Genomic DNA, 12,885 nt, shown 5'->3' on the forward strand with positions numbered 1-12,885 from the left:
AATACATTAATACTGAAATTACAAGTTAAAAAATGAATTGCAGAGAGTGGACCAGAATATCATCACACACTGCATCGCTTGTCTTCTAGCTGGGAGAGAGGGAGCATTTTCAACCCTTACTGTAATGCCATGAAATGAATGGAAAATTAGAGAGTATTGAATTTCTACAGAATTAGATTTATATATTAGGAATGGCCAAAAATGGTCTCGCTTGAGACTAGAGACTGAAGCACAGATCACAGGAATCTGGGAAGTTCTCGAGACTCATTCTCCCCCATTAATAATGATACAGCCTCTAGTCATGACGTAATTACTATGACGTTTATTGCTCAATAGTTGTAACTCTTAAATCACTAGCTAACCGGGTAATCTGGAATAAGTATTCCCGCTGCATGCACTGCCAGAATGCATATCAAATCATGTCGGTGTTTTCCGGGCTTGTAGACTGTGGTCCAGGAGCATGTGATGGTCCCGACGTTTCACCGAAGACTGCGTTTGGCATTATCAAGGGTATTAAATTAATAACAATATATGTTTATTGATCGACCCCCTTTTCAATACATTAAAGTCATAAAATTAGGATTTTATCCATAATACATATAATAAAGAATAATAAATATATAATAATAGATAACAGATGACTGAAAAAATGTATGATCTAAAACTTGAAGACACATGGGAAGATCACTTTAGGAATATACTAAATATTGATGAGGACGTCAACACTGAGGCTGCGATAACAGAATCGTACCAAGAAGTAACTGACCCGTTCACAAAGGAAGAGGTGTACGAAGCTATTATGTCACTTAAAAATAAGAAGGCCATAGGACCCGATGGCATTTACATCGAACACCTAAAAGACTCATCAGAAATACTATTACCGGTGATTTCAAACCTAATGAATCTCTGTCTACAAGTATGCAACATCCCAGCATCTTGGAGAACCTCGACTATGAAAATGTTGTACAAGGGGAAAGGCGACCAGTCAGACCCTAACTCATATAGAGGAATAGCTATAGAAAAATGCATGCTGAAAATAATGACAAAGCTTCTCACAAAAAGAGTTGCAGGCGCAGTAGAACACAAACTCCCAGAGGAACAGTTTGTATTCCGTAAAGGAAGGAGCACCCTCCATGCCAATAACAACCTCATCAATGACATTGAAGAAGCCCTCAGACATCCAAGAGGCAAATTCCATGCAGTATTTGTTGATTATGTAAAAGCTTTCGACACGTTAAGCAGACCACTAATAATCGCGAAGCTGGAAGCAATAATGGGAAAAGACAAGCTCACGACTCTGATAAGTAACATACTGACAACAAATTACATACAAATTGATGACCAAGTCGCGACTTCGAAATCGATCATGCAGACCAACGGAGTACTCCAAGGAGACCCACTAAGCCCCTTGCTGTTTAACATTGCGACGTACGATGTGGTAAAGGTTACTCAGCAAGGAATAGAAGATTTGAAAATATACTTATATGCAGACGATATGGTCATTGGATCAAGTTCCCTACATGATGTGCAAAAAGCTGTAGACAATCTGGACAGGTGGGCAAAAGATAACAAGATTAAAATTAACACAGAGAAAACAGTGAAAACGACATTTCGGAAAGGTGGCCGAGAGGCCGCAAGTGACAGGATATACCTAGGATCTACAGTCCTTAAGACTGTCAATACATTTAAGTATCTAGGACTGACCATGCAGACAACAGCAACAACCTATAGGATTCACATAAAGTCTAGAGCAACGGTGGCCACCAAAGCAATATATGATATTAAAACAATTACCAAGCTTTCACTAGAAACTGCTATGAAACTATTCGATGTGAAAATTGCGCCAATTGCCACATACGGACTGGACATTATATGGAATAAATTGGGTCTGGCTGAGCTGAAGACAATTGAAGCAGTCAAGTCGCGCTTCCTGAAAGCTACACTGGGAATATCAAAATACACAAAATCGAGGCTTGCATATGAGCTTGCAAAGGAAACCTTCTTCATAGAGGACCTCCGAATGAAGCGAGGGTTTACATCCACAGATGCTTGGGAAAAATTAATGCAGGACAGAGTGAAGAAGAGGGAAGAAATCTGGCTCGATTTCTACTCAACGGAGGCGATGATGAATAGAACATGGTCAAAGACCAATCAAGACATGCGACATTTTGTTAACTCGATGGCCGTCCATGTGTACCACCATAAACTGTGCAACACCGAGTACTTCCATGACCCCGACGAAACCTGTGTTTGCAAGCTGTGCAATGAGCATTGCAGTCGATATCACGTAATCACATGCAAAAACCGGGGATTATCTATTGTGAACTTTTGTAATAGTGAGAAGTGACAGTACGTATGACAAACTTTGTTTATACAATGCACAATTTGTGTGCTGTATCTTTATTAATTATGATGATTAATAAAGTGTTTATTATTATTAAAACTTGAAGACAAGAGACCAAGAGGGTGACCAAGACTCAGGTACAAGGACATGGTGAAGATTGATATTCAGCAGCAAGGACATACTTTGGAAAGCATCGAAGGAGGAGAGGAGAAGTTCAGAGACCGCAACTGGGGGAGAAGCCTCGTTCGCCGACCCATCGCTTAAGATGGAACGATGTGAGATATGTATGTATGTATGTATGTATGTATGTATGTATGTATGTATGTATGTATGTATGTATGTATGTATGTAATAAAGATCTATTTATTAAGGATAAAATCCTAATTTTGACTTTAATGTATTGAAAAGGTGTTCAATCAATAAAGATATATTGTTATTAATTTAATACAATTACTTTCAGTACGGAACCATAATGATTTTTATCACATGCATTATCAAGGGTTCTGACTGACTTTGATAGCAGTGAAGTTCACAGTTGAATGAAGTGTTGTAATTCCACCTCATTATATAGAGCAGGCTACAGCACACTGCTCGCCTATTGGTCAGCTATGCTGGAGGAACGGTCGCTGATTAGCAGTTCTTCGGCCAATGGTTGAAGCATTAAGGAGCCCGATGTTCAGCAACCTGTTTTGGCAGAGACATGCAACTGATCACCCATTGCTTTTTCTGGCCACCTTACTGCTATCAAAGCCAGTCAAAACCCTTGATAACGCCAAATTTAGTCTTCGATGGAACATCAGGATCATCACATGCTCCTGGAACATGGCCTACAAGCCTAGAAAACACTGATATGATTTGTAATGCTGGCCATGAAAACCTCAACTGCTATATAATGCGTAACCATTATAAATTATGTAGTACTCCATCAGCAGTATACGTACAGTAGAACTGGTGATTTTACTTGCTCATCAACTTTTTCAAGGTTATATTTTTCATAGTTGGTTCCGTATTGAGTTAAGATTACACATAAAATAAATACAAAATATTTTAATCCACCTTCTCAATACTTGACAATCATGCGACGTTTACAAAATCATTACATTGTGCTATTACAAGGTACTAGTTTCGGTCCTGTAAGGACCATCATCAGCCTAGCCAAGATACATAAGTGTATACCATCGTCCTAAAACAGAGTTATGCGGTGAAATGAAAGAATGGACTGGGGATGTGGTGGAATGATAATGATATACATATAAAATGGTGAAAATATGAACTGTTGTAGATGTAGCAAAGTTATGTTGAACAGTGACAAATAAAATATTTTGGTATATGTCTCGTAAAATTACAATATTACAGATAATTGTTGTTTAATATTGTAATTTTACAAGACATATACCAAAAGATTTTTATTTGTCACTGTTCAACATAACTTTGCTACATATACAACAGTTCATATTTTCACCATTTTATATGTATATCATTCCACCACATCCCCAGTCCATTCTTTCATCTCTCATCTCACCGCATAACTCTGTTTTAGGACGATGGTATACACTTATGTACTTGGCTAGGCTGATGATGGTCCTTATAGGGCCGAAACTAGTATCTTGTAATAGCACAATGTAATGTTTTTGTAAACATCGCATGATTGTCAAGTATTGAGAAAGTGGATTCAAAAATTTTGTATTTATTTTATGTGTCATCAACGTATATTTACAGAATTGAGAAAACCCACAATTGACTTCTCACCTATTTGGCTCAAACAACATTCACCTCTCTTCAGCAACACATTGTTATACCAGTCGCGAGTTATCTCAAGATCTTGCCTCAGACTCCCTTCACGAAGTTATACTTTGCTAACCATCTCCTTGTCTGAATGGTCCGAATCACAGCCTTCAATCCAAAGCGTCTTGGGTTCCATTCCTGGCCAGTTCAGGGATTTTACCTCCATATGGTTAATATCTCTGACTAGGGGACTAGGTGTTGGTGTTTGTCTCAATACTTGCTTCTTTATACACTTGCAGCACAACACACATTTCCAATAACCAGAGAAACGTGCAATAGTGAATACGTCCCTCTACATAAGGAAGGGCATCCGGCCATAAAACGCATCTCGGATACAGATCACACCCTCCAATCGGGGTGTAGGAAAAGCAGTAGAAGGAGACAGTGATACTGTCAATTTGTATAGTATAAATCACTTCATGAATTTGTGAATTAATCAATTTTTTTTAAATATTAAGTTAATAATAATAATAATAATAATAATAATAATAATAATAATCTAGACATGCCATGTGTAGGCATTTTAATTGGAGGTCTCCTAGGCTGCCTGCATGTTAGGTGTAGAAGAAATAGTTTATGTATTTACATCGAAAAGAACCATCTTACTTGAAATGATTTCCAGTCAGATGGGCCATTCTGCAAATGATTAACATTACGAAGTCTCTTTGCATGCCCTGCTGCTTCTCTCCATATTTTCCAGTACAGTATTAACATGACCACCCAAACTAGTAGGAATAATGGAGTGAGAACATATGAAAGATATGTCCTTGGAATCACTTGGTCGAGCTCGCATTCAGTAGCTTGGTCATACCAGTTCCAGTAGGTAGGCACCGTTGATAGCAGTAGTGCAACAAGCCAACCCATTGCCAGTACAATCATTGCAACCCTGAAAATGAAGGCCAGTATCTTACTCTCTGTAGAAAATAAATTCTTCTTGTATGAAAAAGTGACACTTTTTAAAAATGAATGAGAAAGCATAAGTGTGAAATACTGCATACAAAATACACTTTCTATCTATTACTTAAAGAAATTAAACAATTTCTCTTTTTTGTGTTAATTTGTCAAGTGCAGTATACTTGGAAATTGGCAGAGAAAATGTTCAAAGTAAGGGAAATTAAGATAATATTAAATATGTAGAGGAACAATTGCAAAAATAATTTACCTGAAGTGAATACAGTGTTAAAGTTAACAATCATTCTTATTTTGTTAGAAAAAATGTTTGCATTTCATATTATCCCTGCTCAGATATTTTCCTCTCCAATAGATAAATCTTTAAATAAATAAATAAATAAATAAATAAATAAATAACAATAATAATAAAAAAATACAGCAAAAATTAGATGATCTCAGAAGTTGATAGAAGTGACATACAATAGAGTGCAAATTAATCCAAACAAGATACAGAAAAGTATTCTCAAAACAAAAGTTATAAAAACTACTGACAATCAGTTCTGCAGTATTACAGAAAGCCATACCTTAATATTTTATGTGACCTCCTTTATTCTTCAAAACAACATAGACACATTTTGCCATGGATTCTACCAATTTTTTGCTAAATATTCATGATCTCGTCATTGAGCAACTCGACCAGCATTGCCAACCATACAATCTGGGTCGTACATGTACGATAATTTGACATTGTGTGCTATCGTACCATCCAACCTGCAGATCGTACACCTATTTTGCCATCCTATGACATATCACAAATTTGTCTTGTTTTATTTGTAAATGCGTAGATTTTTCTTGTATTTGTGCAAGTTATATTTTATTATAGATGATTAGTTGGAAAAAGAGAGAGAGGCTTTTCAAATAATGAGATTCCCAAAAGGAATTTACCAAGAATGGGCTCTTTCCTTCCTGAGTGACTTCACGTTCTTGCACCTGTACTGTAATCAGCAGATCATAGCATTCACCTTCAGCAGATAGACGTTGACTGGAAGAAATTACCCTTTGTCAACATCAGTGATGATATTAAAGCCTGCTCCAAAATAGATTAATTTTGGGCTAAGTTACAGGGGATGAAAATTACATTTGGTGAATATGAGTTTCCCGCACTTCCAGAATTCGCACACTGTTTTCTCACTCCCTCATTTGAAAGCTGATTTTGAAAGAACATTCAGCAAAATTAATTTCATTAAAGTAAAGAACAGGAATAGGCTAATCACTTCTATGGTGAATGGATGCTTGCTGGGCAGTCAGTATGTTCAAGTCAGTGGTACATTTAAAGATTTCAAACCATCGGAGAACATAATCAGAAGGATGACTAAAGCAGAGTTGTATAATCAACCAGCAAGCTCAAGTACCGGTACCGGTAGGTACTTAAAAACTTCTGCTATGAATGTGCCTAGAGGTTCAATAGAAGGTGAATATCATGACGATTTCCAACTATGAGGTAAGGCATTTCAGTGACTTTATATCGTATGTTGAATACATTTTTGCAGATTACCCGGTTCTTGAGTAATCTAAATACAATTTATTTTTTTATCCTTGATACTGTATCTCACATATGAGCACAATGACTTGTATTTATTTTACATCCTAACCTGTTTAAATGAGGAGTTGCAGCAGTGAGACACCTAACTATCATGTTATAGGTAATCTTGGAACGTACAGTTTTATGTGTGGCCTGAACCAGATGTACTTGACTTTTTGTAAATCTCATATTTCATTAACCAAGAATTGAACCAGTCAGCTTCTTCAGAAACAAGCTGTTGTGTAAGTGAGCTATTGTGCCTGTAAAGAGACTTAAATAGCTAATATTTTAAGGATTATTGTAAGTTCAATCCTCTCTTGAAAAAAATATGATCTTTTTTGGGGTTATTGTACGATCCTCACCATCTCAGAGGTTGGCAGCGCTGAACTGGACCTTGATAAGTGAATATATCATGCTCGCTTCATTGATCTATTTTATCATAATAGGTGCTATTTCCTGTATTGATGTATATAACTATATAAAATAGGGTGCTGGAAAGACCTGCCTTGCCAATTCACTTTATGTTGAACATATTTATTCATTAAAAACATCACACTTGTTTTGAGAAAAGCAAACAGTCTCTTCCTCAGCAATAATATTTATATAATGATTTACATCATGAATAAAACAATCTAACAATTTTCATTTGTTTAGTCTATTTTTAAAAGAATTATTATATCAAGACTATAATATCAGTGAAAACATTTTATTAATGCTACATTTGAAACTGCTAACACATGAAATAGTCATTACTAAGATTATGTTAAGTAAGCTTATCTAATTGATAAATATAATTTATAACAAACAATCCAATAGGAGGATAAAATATAATCTAGTCTTAAAATAAAATGCCTGTCATTTTAAATGTGATCTATCATACTTCTCTATTATCTTCACCAATCATTTGGCCATAAGATATGAGAAACATGTTAATGCTGTTAAACATAGGAGGTATTCAACAATGGGAGAACACGTGGTAGAAAATAATTATAAATTCAAACATTAATAGCGACATGAAATTACATTCGGCCCAAAAAGGTAAATTCATGAATGCTTTAGGAAATAAGAAATTTATCTTACACAGAAGAATAGTTTTGTTACAAGTTTAAATGAAAAAAGAAAGTTACATATGGAAATCCATTATATAATAATAATAATAATAATAATAATAATAATAATAATAATAATAATAATAATAATAATAATAATAATAATAATATTTGCTTTACGTCCTACTAACTACTTTTACAGCTTTTGGAGACATTGAGGTGCCAGAATTTAGTTCCGCAGGAGTTCTTTTACGTGCCAGGAAATCTACCGACATGAGGCTGACATATTTGAGCTCCTTTGAATACCCCCAGATTGAGCCAGAATCAAACCAACCAAGTTGAGGTCAGAAGGCCAGCACCTCAACTGCCTGAGCCACACAGCCTGGCCAAAAAGATAAAACCATAAATAAACTAGCATATAATCATTTGGGAAAGAAGAAAGAGTGAGAGAGAGACAAAAAAGAAAAGGATAAGATTTGAAGATCATGAGTATATTTAACAAGCGAATCTTATATCTGAGGTGTATAATCATACCTCTAGATTCAACTATTTTTGTGCAATTGATTGATTAACAATTTGATATGTAACACCTAGGTGAACATTTGAAGGATGAAGGATGAGTAGAGATTATATTAAGAAGATATTCTATGATCTGATTACAAAAGACAATAACTACAAGGATATTAGTGAAGATAATACAGAAGTATGATAGATCATTTAAAATTGATAGGCATTTATTTTTAGACCAGATTATATTTCATCCTCTTATCAGATTGTTTGTTATAAATCATATTTATCAATAAGATAATCTTATTTAACATCATCTTAGTAATGACAATAACTATGTTATATGTTAGTAGTTCCAAGTGTACCATTAATAAACTGTTTATTCACTCATATTATGTCTTGATATACCATAATAGATCTTTTAAAATTAGACTGATCAAATGAAAATTGTTATTTCATTCACTGATGTTAAACCATTACAAGATATTGAAATCATTCCATATTGACGGTTTTCACTTTACAAAGGAAAAAAGATCTTAAGATCCTCCATTATGAGCAAAAGGGTACCTTGCTCAACATTCTCAAGAGCATCCACATCGATATTGATCAATTTAGAAATCCCTCTAATAATGTAAATGAAATCGATGAAATAAGAAAATATTTTACTCTACATTCATGTTTGTGGGTTACTGTAGTCACGTCCTAGTTCGTGAACCATGGGCAACGGCTGAGTGGCCTAGTAAGTGGTCCTGAGAGTCGGGATACCAGTTGCTATGGAATGGGAGTGGGCATCTGGGACATATTCTGAGTCGTGGCCCTCCTTGTGATCAGGCGGCTAGGACTACACAATTCACCGGTGGTCCATAACCCGTTAGAGGAGAGATCCTCACTTGGACTATGTGCAAGTAGGGCAGCATCCTGCTTCATGAATTTACCGAGCTCAGAACACTTTAAGCAAGCCTCGGACCTATGGGAGTAATGGAGTCCCACTCCCATTTGACAGGCGAGGGACTCCTTGGAAACAACTTGGCGAACGAAATGGAATTCGATGAGGAGCTATCAATATTAATGGGGCTTATGGAAGAAAGAAGGTAGAACTTGCTGAATCAGCAAAGAGGATGCATCTGGATGTGCTAGGAGTAAGTGATATTCGGGTAAGGGGAGATAAGGAGGAAGAGATAGGAGATTATAAAGTGTACTTGACGGGTGTTAGAAAGGGAAGGGCAGAGTCTGGGGTAGGGTTCTTTATCAGGAATACCATTGCACGCAACATAGTTTCTGTTAGGCACGTAAGTGAGCGAATGATGTGGGTAGATTTGTCAGTGGGAGGAATTAGGACAAGAATTGTGTCCGTGTATTCACCATGTGAGGGTGCAGATGAGGATGAAGTTGACAAGTTTTATGAAGCATTGAGTGACATCGTGGTCAGGGTCAACAGCAAGGATAGAATAGTGCTAATGGGCGATTTCAATGCGAGAGTTGGGAATAGAACTGAAGGATAAGAAAGGGTGATTGGTAAATGTGGGGAAAATATGGAAGCTAATGGGAATGGGAAGCGTTTGCTGGACTTCTGTGCTAGTATGGGTTTAGCTGTTACGAATACATTCTTCAAGCATAAGGCTATTCACCGCTACACATGGGAGGCTAGGGGTACCAGATCCATAATAGACTATATCTTAACAGACTTTGAATTCAGGAAATCTTTTAGGAATGTACGAGTTTTTCGGGGATTTTTCGATGATACAGACCATTAACTGATCTGTAGTGAACTAAGTATCTCTAGGCCTAGGGTAGAGAAAGTGAAATCTGTCTGCAAACGAATAAGGGTAGAAAATCTCCAGGACGAGGAAATTAGACAGAAGTATATGGATATGATTAGTGAGAAGTTTCGAACAGTAGACAGTAAGCAGGTTCAGGATATAGAAAGTGAATGGGTGGCATACAGGGATGCTGTAGTAGAAACAGTAAGGGAATGCCGAGGAACAACTGTGTGTAAAGATGGCAAAAGGCGAACATCTTGGTGGAATGATGAAGTGAGAGCAGCCTGTAAACTTAAAAAGAAGGCTTATCAGAAATGGCTCCAAACAAGGGCCGAGGCAGACAGGGATTTGTACGTAGATGAAAGAAACAGAGCGAAACAAATAGTTGTTGAATCCAAAAAGAAGTCATGGGAAGATTTTGGTAATAACCTGGAAAGGCTAGGTCAAGCAGCAGGGAAACCTTTCTGGACAGTAATAAAGAATCTTAGGAAGGGAGGGAAAAAGGAAATGAACAGTCTTTTGAGTAATTCAGGTGAACTCATAACAGATCCCAGGGAATCACTGGAGAGGTGGAGGGAATATTTTGAACATCTTCTCAATGTAAAAGGAAATCATCATGGTGGTGTTGCAAACAGTCAAGCTCATGGGGAGGAGGAAAATGATGTTGGTGAAATTATGCTTGAGGAAGTGGAAAAGATAGTAAATAAACTCCATTGTCATAAGGCAGCAGGAATAGATGAAATTAGACCTGAAATGGTGAAGTATAGTGGGAAGGCAGGGATGAAATGGCTTCATAGAGTAGTCAAATTAGCGTGGAGTGTTGGTAAGGTACCTTCAGATTGGACAAAAGCAGTAATTGCACCTATCTATAAGCAAGGGAACAGGAAGGATTGCAACAACTATCGAGGTATCTCATTGATTAGTATACCAGGCAAAGTATTCACAGGCATCTTGGAAGGGAGGGTGCGATCAGTCGTTGAGAGGAAGTTGGATGAAAACCAGTGTGGTTTCAGAGCACAGAGAGGCTGTCAGGATCAGATTTTCAGTATGCGCCAGGTAATTGAAAAATGCTACGAGAGGAATAGGCAGTTGTGTTTATGTTTCGTAGATCTAGAGAAAGCATATGACAGGGTACCGAGGGAAAAGATGTTCGCTATACTGGGGGACTATGGAATTAAAGGTAGATTATTAAAATCAATCAAAGACATTTATGTTGACAATTGGGCTTTAGTGAGAATTGATGGTAGAATGAGTTCTTGGTTCAGGGTACTTACAGGAGTTAGACAAGGCTGTAATCTTTCACCTTTGCTGTTTGTAGTTTACATGGATCATATGCTGAAAGGTATAAAATGGCAGGGAGGGATTCAGTTAGGTGGAAATGTAGTAAGCAGTCTGGCCTATGCTGACGATTTGGTCTTAATGGCAGATTGTGCCGAAAGCCTACAGTCTAATATCTGGGAACTAGAAAATAGGTGCAATGAGTATGGTATGAAAATTAGCCTCTCAAAGACTAAATTGATGTCAGTAGGTAAGAAATCCAACAGAATTGAATGTCAGATTGGTGATACAAAGCTAGAACAGGTCGATAATTTCAAGTATTTAGGTTGTGTGTTTTCCCAGGATGGTAATATAGTAAGTGAGATTGAATAAAGGTGTAGTAAAGCTAATGCAGTGAGCTCGCAGTTGCGATCAGCAGTATTCTGTAAGAAGGAGGTCAGCTCCCAGACGAAACTATCTTTACATCGGTCTGTTTTCAGACCAACTTTGCTTTACGGGAGCGAAAGCTGGGTGGACTCAGGATATCTTATTCATAAGTTAGAAGTAACAGACATGAAAGTAGCAAGAATGATTGCTGGTACAAACAGGTGGGAACAATGGCAGGAGGGAACTTGGAATGAGGAGATAAAGGCTAATTTAGGAATGAACTCGATGGATGAAGCTGTACGCATAAACCGGCTTCGGTGGTGGGGTCATGTGAGGCGAATGGATGAGGATAGGTTACCTAGGAGAATAATGGACTCTGTTATGGAGGGTAAGAGAAGTAGAGGGAGACCAAGACGACGATGGTTAGACTCTGTTTCTAACGATTTAAGGATAAGAGGTATAGAACTAAATGAGGCCACAACACTAGTTGCAAATCGAGGATTGTGGCGACGTTTAGTAAATCCTCAGAGGCTCGCAGACTGAACGCTGAAAGGCATAACAGTCTATAATGATAATGTATGTATGTATGTACATTCATTCCATTTCTTTGTCAACAATTCTATAACAAAAAGATCCTAGCTTCCAGCTCTCCAACTCAACACCACCCATCCTCCTATCCCCACCGTCTTGGGGCCTCCCTCCCTCCATTACTTCTTCCCCTACACTCGCTAACATGGCTGATCCAGCTGCTAACACAACCAGTTGAAGCGGGACCTCTAAACTAAGGAGGCTAGGCCCTTTGAGAGGGCATTCAATTAATAAGCAAGTCTCAATTTTCTTTTCGTTTATCTTTCCTTCTGTTAGCCCAAGCTTTTCACGTTCATTTTTTCCATTAATTTTATTGACGTTTTTCACTCCCGAGTCACACTCTCAACTCTTGACACCTACTTCCTCATAAATATGTTCATATACTTCTGTTGCCCTGTAGACTTTCCGAGCATGTGACTTGATTGAAGACGGACCATTCCTCATGTTTTATTTTGTGATTTTCGTCCTCATTTTTAGTGTGACTACTGTGCTTTCCGACTCGAGGTCCTCAACCTCGCTACAACCTTATATTTCTTATCAACTTCATCATGTTGCACATGTTTATATATATTCTTTTTCATTGTGTGATTTTTCATAACGTTCTTTTAACTTTAATGTATTGTATAGGCATGTATTGAATAGGAGGACGTAATAAATCTTTTTTTTTTTTTTCCTTTGTAAAGTTGTAAATCATTATATAATTATTAACCAGAGGGAGATAATGTTTGCTAGTCT

The 12,885-nt window shown here is 37.2% G+C and overlaps 2 protein-coding genes across 2 annotated transcripts in view; one reads left to right on the top strand and one right to left on the bottom strand.

Annotated features, from left to right (window-relative positions):
- Positions 1-12,885, top strand: part of nonC (serine/threonine-protein kinase Smg1) — a 794,437-nt gene that overhangs the window by 575,247 nt on the left and 206,305 nt on the right. The gene's annotated exons all lie outside the window — the stretch shown is intronic.
- Positions 1-12,885, bottom strand: part of mAChR-C (muscarinic Acetylcholine Receptor, C-type) — a 28,538-nt gene that overhangs the window by 5,027 nt on the left and 10,626 nt on the right. The window contains exon 2 of the mRNA XM_067138638.2: positions 4,736-5,015. Coding sequence (XP_066994739.1) covers positions 4,736-5,015 — 280 coding nt within the window. The remainder of the gene's footprint in view (positions 1-4,735; positions 5,016-12,885) is intronic.

The sequence above is a fragment of the Anabrus simplex genome, chromosome 1, assembly GCF_040414725.1.
Source record: "Anabrus simplex isolate iqAnaSimp1 chromosome 1, ASM4041472v1, whole genome shotgun sequence".
Lineage (NCBI taxonomy): Eukaryota > Metazoa > Arthropoda > Insecta > Orthoptera > Tettigoniidae > Anabrus > Anabrus simplex.